General features: G+C 49.7%; 1 protein-coding gene and 1 non-coding gene across 2 annotated transcripts in view; one reads left to right on the plus strand and one right to left on the minus strand.

Moving 5' to 3' along the window:
- The window catches only part of STAC2 (SH3 and cysteine rich domain 2), a 42,105-nt gene extending 34,453 nt beyond the window's left edge, over positions 1 to 7,652 (minus strand). The window contains exon 1 of the mRNA XM_033170576.1: positions 7,412 to 7,652. Coding sequence (XP_033026467.1) covers positions 7,412 to 7,507 — 96 coding nt within the window. The 5' untranslated portion in view covers positions 7,508 to 7,652. The remainder of the gene's footprint in view (positions 1 to 7,411) is intronic.
- TRNAV-GAC lies at positions 2,187 to 2,260 on the plus strand. Its single transcript has one exon. It is a non-coding gene; the product is annotated as a tRNA-Val (tRNA).
- Positions 7,653 to 8,961: the final 1,309 nt, after the last annotated feature.

Raw genomic sequence — 8,961 nt, forward strand, 5'->3', positions numbered from 1 at the left:
AGAAGAAGAAGAAGAAGAAGACCTCAGGGTACCAGATCGACCAATGTATTGGACTCTGCAAACGGGAGTTTCATATGTTCAGGATAGGGGAGGGTACCTCTGAGCATGAACAGAGTTTATTTCTGCCATCACTAAGCAGCCAAACCAGTCTGGGAATTATTCTGGCTGGCTGCAAGCTTTTAGAGTCTAGGAAGTGATTCTGCTACAATCCCTAGCTCCAGCACCTCTCCTTTCAGAGAAATCCAAGGCCAATTCCTTGTGAAGTTTAAAGCCTTTTATTTATAAATTTACTTCCAACCTTGAAGAGGGGCAGGGGAAGCACAGATCAGCCGAAACGTCTCTCACTGTGTCTGTTCTGTTAGATTCTTTACGTTGCTTAAGGGGCTGCAGTGAAGGCCGCAGAAAGATATTCCTTATGCATTGTAACGATGCAGGACAATCCTTGATATACCCATCCTTGATGTAGGTGCCTTTTCTTTCCAAAGACACTTCGACATCAAATCAAACCAAGGAGGAACAGAGGGGTTTGCTTGTTCCTCTGTGACTTAAAACACACACATACACATAACAAAACAAACCATGTTTGCTCAAAAACACACAATAAGAACAGGCAAGCTGAGAGCTCCAGAGATGGGACAAGCCAGAGAAATCTCTTCTAGTTCTCCACATGTGCTCAGAAGCTTTGAGGTGGTTAATCACGGCTTTCTTTCCACTCCCATTTGCCTTCTGGCCCATCATTCCCCCCCCCTTTCCTATTTTCTCCCTGCCACCCTCCTCCTGCCAAAGCTCCCTTAGAAGGCACTGCAACCTGAATCCACAGCAGGCTGCCTGCTCAAGGCTGGGCTTGGTGTGCAAAAGGTCTTAAAAAGGAAGAAAAGAAAAAATGATTGAGACAAGGAGGGGAAGCAGGAAGGGCATCTGTAGTTTGTTGTAGTTCCTGATTATTATTAAGCTAGCGCAGCAAATTGAAGAGGCGCTGGCAAGGCTGCTTTCAAGGATTCCAAATCAACAGGAATAGCCCCATATATAAATATATGTTCCTAGGAAGAGAAGAGACATGGTCCATAAATTTCATCTCTCTTTTTTTTTGCCTTTGGTGGAGACACAGGGGATGCTTCCAGTTTCAGCCCCCTTCCCTTGGCGTCTAGACCATGGGTAGGCAAAGTAAGACCCGGGGGCTGGATCCGGCCCAACCGTTTTCTAAATCCGGCCAGCAGACGGTCTGGGAATCAGCGTGTTTTTACATGAGTATAATGTGTCCTTTTATTTAAAATGCATCTCTGGGTTATTTGTGGGGTTCATATCCCCCCCCAAAAAATATATGGCCCCCCCTCACAAGGTCTGGGGTACAGTGGGCCATCCCCCTGCTGAAGAAGTTTGCTGACCCCTGGTCTAGACGTTAGATCTCTGAAAGGGAGCAGGGCAGATGCATGTTTGATATTTACACACGCATGTAAACGTACTCACACAGGTGTAAGCAGCCAGCCTGCTGCTTCCATTTCACCTTCCTCCTTTCACTCCCAAGACCAGATAAGAAATGTGCACATTCAGAAACATTTCTGTTCCTCTCTGACTCTCTCTCCCCGCCCCATGGTGCTCAGAGCAGTCTCCATGGCGTGCTTCCCCCATGTTCCCCGCACAACAACCCTGTGAGGTAGGTAAGGCTGAGAATGAATGGCTTAAGGTCACCCAGAGAGCTTCACGGCCAAGTGGGGATTCAAACCCAAGTTTTCCCAGCCTTTGTGCATTAATCTAGCTAATGTACCACACAGTTTGCATTTGTAGCTATTCTGTAACGAGGACACAGATTATTCTGCTCAACATTTTTTTTTAAAAGCATATATATTTTAAACAGAAGCACCAGTGGCACCTGCAACAAAATATTGCAGTACAGCATGCTCCTGTTGGGGATGCCAGCCGTCATGCCTTCTTGCAGGATACTCCATTCCCCCCTCCTACTGGCTTTCCAAGCCTCCCTCCCCAACAGGTAGCCAGCATGCCATGGTCACTGACCATGTTCAGTCATCACTGGGGTGTTTTGGGATCCCCCCCTTAAAGATTTCCTTCTACTTCTGCAAACCGTGTAGGGGTCTTTTGTTTTTGTTTTGGCAAAGCTCACCGATACCTCCCCTCTTCTGCACAGAGGCTAAACAAGGACCCGCTTCCAGAGAATCAGTTAACTATGTGCCTGGATAGCTCAGCTGGTTAGAGCGTGGTGCTGACAACGCCAAGGTTGCAAGTTCGATCCCTGTATGGGACAGCTGCATATTCCTGCGTTGCAAGGGGTTGGGTGAGATGATCCTTGGGACTTCTTTCAACTCTACAATTCTATGATTCTGTTAGTCAATAGCAGGCTTCCTCAACCTCAACCCTCCAGATGTTTTGAGACTACAATTCCCAGCATCCCTGACCACTGGTCCTGCTAGCGAGGGATCATGGGAGTTGTAGGCCAAAAACATCTGGAGGGCCGAGGAAGCCTGGTCAATAGGATAACTAACGTTTATGGTCACATCCTGCTCCAGGAACCAGCACAGAAGAGAGTATTGTCCACACGAACAGGCAAAGAAGAGCCTTCTGGAATGCACAGTCTTTGATGGGAGGAAAATCTGAGGCAGTGGCTGGCCGTGGAAGATCCAGGGTGTCAGAAGTGCATGAGGAGGGTGCCTCCGGCTTCATGGTGGAGAGTGGGAGCAGCTCTTCCATGAGTTCTGACTAAAAGAGCTGTGGGAATCCAAATTGTGGGCTCCATTAAAGAGGAGCAGACCAGAATATGATCAGGCCCACAGTGACCCTAGGGAAGTGCGGACTAAATCATAGAAACTGAATTGTGAAACCCTCCTGCGCAGGCCCCAACTGGCGTGTTGTGTTTGTGGGCGGGCCTATGCACCGCAGAGGAGCCTGTGCAGAAGACCATATTGGTGGCACTACACCCTCCATCTCCCATGTTAATTAACAGGGAAGCATTATTTGCATTCTTCCACCACAGGTGCCAAAAAGGTCAGGAGTCAAGCTTGGCCTGAGGAGAGGAGGAGAATTATATACTCTTGCCACCAACACTGAGCAACTGCATCCTCCTCCCCCCCACCACCACATGTGGGGCTGGGTGTGCTTGTGCTTGCCTGTGTGAATCCACAGTGTGAGGGGAAGGGGTCAGGATTACAAGTTGGGACACATTTTGCCTCAGGCATGAATCAGCCTCCTCAACCCACATCTAATCGAATGATGCACCACGGCTGGAGTACAGCTCTGTTCTCTTGTGAAGAACTCAAGAGGAGCCCTGGCTGGTGGGTTCTCACAGGGGCCAACCAAATGCCCAAGGGAAGTCCACAAGCAGGACTTCAGCACATCAACAACCTCCTTGTTTGCAAGACCCAGAAGCTGGTATTTAGAGGTGTGGCAGAAACGATTTGCAGAACCCCATGCCAGGAGCACAGAGCATAGGTTTTTGTTTTCCCCTCTGCAAGACTCCACCTTTCTCCAAACATACTTATCACTGCCTTTTAAACTTGGGCATTTGAAAGAAATGTGTGAATTGGCTCCAGGTAAAAGCCTCATGATTTCCCCCAAGCCCCCCCACCCCAAGCCTGTACTTTCTGTCCCTGATTAGTATCAAAACTGCTCTCCATCTCTTTGACTAGGCCGAGAAAGACCTTTGGAAAGGCTCCCGGTGGCAGCTGACTGGCCACTTCAGGCTAGCTCACGCCCCCACCAAAGCACAACTCTTCTGCTGCACAGCATTTATTTCTACATTCATTGCACTCGTTTCCCATCTTTGCTCCATGGAAAAGAGGAGGGTCAGCCAGTCTGACCACACCTAGCCCCCTAAGTTCCCCTGGAGGCACACAGGGCCAGCCCTACTGCTGGGCAGAGTGAGACAGCTGCCTCAGAGGTGCAGATGCTGCAAGGCAGGGAGCAGAAGAGAGGTGCTGGAGGACAACGCTACTGTGTGCCTGTGTGTGCTATGGGGCTTGCACACGGTATCTCCCTAAGCTAGCGTGGTGCCCTCAGGTGTGGTGGAGGATGCCTGTCCTATCACTATTACCGAGGTAAGAGTCCACTGCCTTCTGTACATGTCGTGTTTCACTTGAACCTCCCCTTTCTCTGGACGATCTATACAGTCCATGGATTCAAGTGGTAAAGCTCTCCCTGGACTGTTCCACCACTGGTTGCCACTGGTTGGGTTGGATCTTTGAGTAGCCCACCACTCAAGACAGCCACCCACCCACTCAAATATATTTGTCTAGCCTGTTGGGGAGAAGGTTAGGATGATCCTTTCTCCCCCATTTACATTTTGTGTGTGTGTGTGTGTGTGTGTGTGTGTGTGTGTGTGTTCTGGGAGTCCCCCCCCCCCACAAACATAGGGAAGCCTTCAAAATACACAATACCCTACTTCATCACCAACCTGGAGTGGTACAGTCCAGAACAAGGCTTAGCACTTGGAGGAGGTATAAAGAGATCAAGAGACGGTATGACAGCCAGCGTGGCGTAGTGGTTAGAGAGCTGGACTAGGACCTGAGAGGCCACAGTTCGATCCCCACTCAGGCATGGAGACTTTGAACCAGTTGCTCACTCACAGCCTAACCAACCTCCTAAGGTTGTTGTGAGGACAAAACGGGAGGGTGGTGGTGGAGAAGTATGCATGCCACTTTTAACTCCTTGGGGGGGGGAGGCAGGATACAAAGGTAAATAAATAAATAAATAATAAAAACAAAGCGCCATTTCCCCCAGTCTCAAAAATGGCCCACCAGTGATCTACCTCGCAGATTCTGCGCATGGAGCAGCAGCGAGACGAGATCAAGGTTTACAAATTAATTACAAGTCAATGAGAAATGATTAATAACAAAGAGAGGAACAACAGCCACTCGGTGCACAGACTTGCGAGCCATCTGGGAGTACCTCACCCACGCAAGGAACCTGCGGAACACTGCGTCTCGACCCCCCCCCCTCACAATCTCTCCCCACACTTAACTTCGGAGCAAGTGAACTGCAGGGCAAAGTAGCACCATGTCCTGTTGTGTTTGCATAAGACAAATGCATGCGCGCGCGCGCACACACACACACACTGTGCTGGGACTTGTCAGGGGTGGATAAAAAAAAAACCCTCCGCAGCATCACAGCTTGTCCTCCCCCGATTTCAAATCTACTTGGGATATTAGATGAATTAGCAGCCAACGTCACAGCACTGACATCAGCAGAGATGCTGTCATCAGAGCAGGCGGGAGATGTAGCCTGTGTATTCACACAACACAGATTTTCCCTCCTCCTCGGCTCATGTAGACGTTAATATCAAATTGGACCGGGGGTGGAATGCACATGATGAGAGTTAAAATAAGAAGCCTGCCCCCCCCCGGCCCACAATTTCTTATGTCTTAGCCTACATTGTGTCATACAACACATGAGGTTCTGGTCTGCTTTTGCAAGTACCGGTATCTATGAGCGCCTGCCCCTACCATGACCAGCCGAGATCCTGCTGTCTGGGGTGAAATAGGTCACCAGCTAAGAACTCTTGATTCTGTCCCCATTCTGACTCTTAGGGTGCATGTACAGCTTCAGCATTCTCCAGGGGTGTATGGAAGTCCCTAAATCTATGATCAGTAATTGCAAGAATGGAGAAAGGAGCAGGCCTCTGAACATGCACAGAGTGGGTTTTTTTTTGTTCAAACCACAATGGAGAGGAAGGAGGCAGGTGGGCTCTAGGAAATGAGTGACAAGATGTACCGTAGGTGAGCCAGTGCCAGACACTTGCCCTTTCCACGAGTGGCTCCTTGAGTGCCTGCATCTTTTCAGAGCCAAAGGCTTCCCAGCTTTAGAAAAACATAGAAACCACAACACTTTCCATGGAGGAGGGGGCCTATTAGTCATTATAGCTAGCTGAGCCTCCATAAACAGGAGCAGCATTCCTTGGAATTCCAGATGCTGCAATAGAAGCACCAAGAGAAGGCCCTTTAGTGCCCTATTCTGGAGCTACTTAGAAGCATTCAGTGGGCTGGATTCTGGACCAGGATCCTGCGCAAAATTCTGGACTAGATGCACTTTGCTCTGGTTGAGCCAGGCAATTAAAATATACAAATCTACATTTAGCAAAGCAATTCTCTCCCCCCCTTCCTTCTCCACCCCTCCCCTCCAAAATTGGATCTCAAGACACTCTCCCCCCTCTAGGCTTCAGCTGAGAAAGAACACAACCATTAAAACAGCGAAGCCTGCAATTAAAGCATGTGCTAATAAGTCACACTACTGCAGTGGAACACACACACACACAGACCCACCACGCTAAATTGCTGGTTTCCAAATCCCACCCCTCTCCTGCCATCATTAAGATATGATTCCCACGCTAGTAACCTTTTGGAACGCGCTCCCCCTCCCTTTGAAAACATACAAGGCTAAGTTAGGTATTGCACAGAGGTATAGATACACTGCATATTTTTTTTTAGCCATTTACCTTTTCAATGACTGAGGTCGATGGAGAAGGGGGGGCATGAAGTCTATTTACAACACTGATTATAAGCGGGGGGCAGAACACAGCTAATATGACAGGTTCGGGTTGTATGGCATTTAGAAGTGCCATGTACTGTATCTATAGATAGATATGTAATCGCACGGCTTCCTATCCTGCCGTTTGATCTAGGAATCGATTCGGCATATAAGACACATACAAGAGGTAACTTAAGATCCCCCCCCAATAGAATCGTTCCTTACTGGGAAACCAAGAACACACGTATCTGCGCGCACACACACGCCGCTCGACATCCAGAGAGGGAAATCGGTCACAAGACTGGGAGGGAGGAATCTGGAGGTTTGACTCCCCACCTCCGGCCCCCCACCGATCCCACAGCACCGTAACCCCACAGTGCCCTATGCAAAGAGCGAGTGCACCGCATAGGAGAAACATATGAGAGAGAGAGAGAGAGAGAGAGAGAGAGAGAGAGAGAGAGAGATGTCCACAGGGGGAAACCAACTCAGCCCCACGCACACTGCGGTTGTGGAGCGAACGTAAAGGCGCGCTTTGGCGGGTGAGGAGGGGGCGGCCACGGACTCCTCGTTTACTGCAGGGAAAGGGAGGCACGAGCGGTTATGGGAGATAGAGAGGAGACGCAAAGAGACACACATACACACGCTCGAGTCTAGGGGAGAAACTGTTTGCAAACCAAAGCGATGGGCAGATGGGTGGAGTGGAGATGCTCACATTTTCCAAGAGGGAAGAGACACACACACACACGCACAACACAGTGACAGCAGACAACCCAAAACAAAACAGCGTCCCCAACCCGCTCGATCCCGGGCGGGAGGCAGCTCTAACCAAGGAGGATCAGGTTTGCGCTTTTTAAAAGAGAAGAGCAAAGAGGCGCAAGAGAGAAAGTCTGCGCCACGGATCGCGCGGAGGGGAAGGCGGCGTCGGGGGAGCCTTGGGTACCTTCGTCTCGTGGAGGCTGGGAGCGGTGCCCGGAATCTGCTGCGGATCGCTGTTGTGCTGCTGCGGGTCATTTTCCTTCTCCGTGATCTCGGTCATGGTACAGAGGCGGCTGCTCCGGCCGTTGGGCGACCGGACCTGGGTTCGGGGTCCGGAGGAGGAGGAATGGACGAGGGGCAGATGCAACTTCGGGGTGTCTCCTCCTGCTCTCCACGAAGCGACCTTTTTCTTCCCTGTGCCTCGCTAGGAAGTCTTAATTCTTGGTTCTCTGAATTAGAATTTTTTTAACCCCGGTTAGAATTATTTGGGGTTCTCCCCACCCACCCCGCTTCTTTGTATAAGGACGAAATAAATTCTCTTATTAAAGAGAAAAAAGAAACCTCGAGCGCTCACTCCCGCTAAACTCTTCTGAATGGGGAGCGGAGGGTCTGTTTTGCCATTTGAGACCTCCCCTTTTATGCAGATTAAAACAAGCGAATTCGCATCTTCTGCCACCCACCTCCCGGGCTCTGCAACATAAACTGGGCGAAGGCTGCGAAACGCTGGTCTCGCTCCTGCTGCCGCTTCCTCCAAGTTTGATTTCAGGAGCGCCTTGGCTCCTCCCCCTTTCTTGTATTATTGTGATCTCCCAGCGCCCGCCCACCCACCCCTCCTTTTTACGAGTGGTTCATTAACCTCGCCTTTTTCTTTTGATATGCTAATACAGCACGTAGGAGGACGCTTTCCTATTGGCCCCTCCGGCGGGAGGGCAAGCGAGAGAGGCTGGGCGCCTCCACCAATGGGTGGGTCCTCGCTGAAAAGTTACGCGCGTATTTGCGAGAGAAGGGATGAAGCTGCCTTGGGCTTTTGCAGGTCAACACCAATCAGATTTCCTCAATTTCACGCAGTATGTTTCAGCGCTGGTGTCTTGAAGCTAAACAAAGGATGGGAGCGCCTTTCTCAGCTGTCCATACCTAGACTTTGCCAAGTGGAATATCAGAAGAGTCCTACTGGATCACGCCACGAGTCCAAGTACCAGTTCCCCTTGGTAGCCAACAGAAGCCTTTGTTTATCTCCAGCATTTGCCTGGTATACTGCCTCTTATTGACCTTCCTTTGCTATCATACCTCCTGCACTCTGCTGCCAAAATTATTCACCTCTCCTAGCTCTGACTCTGATGCTTCACCCTTTCATGGGTTTCCTGACCACTCCGAGATCTGGGGGCGTAGCAAGGTAAATTGGTACCCGGGGGCAAAAAAAAATTTGTCACACCCCCCCCAGGCATAGGAAGGTCAGGTGGTACCCGGTGTGGAAAATTTCTTGTCAACCCCCCCATTGATTCCCCCCCCCACAAAAATGGTTTTACATTATTTCATATTTTCTTACAAAGGAATAATAACAAGTAATAATAATAATAAAACTTTTATTTATATCCCACCTTCCCCGGCCGAAGTCGGGCTCAGGGTGGCTAACATCAGATACATGACATTGGTATAAAATCAAACAATTACCTCCTAAAACATCTCAAAATCAAATTAAAGTCTAATAGATGGCTTTCCACAGGGTTAGGGTTG

Source organism: Lacerta agilis, chromosome 14 (assembly GCF_009819535.1).
Source record: "Lacerta agilis isolate rLacAgi1 chromosome 14, rLacAgi1.pri, whole genome shotgun sequence".
Classification (NCBI taxonomy): domain Eukaryota; kingdom Metazoa; phylum Chordata; class Lepidosauria; order Squamata; family Lacertidae; genus Lacerta; species Lacerta agilis.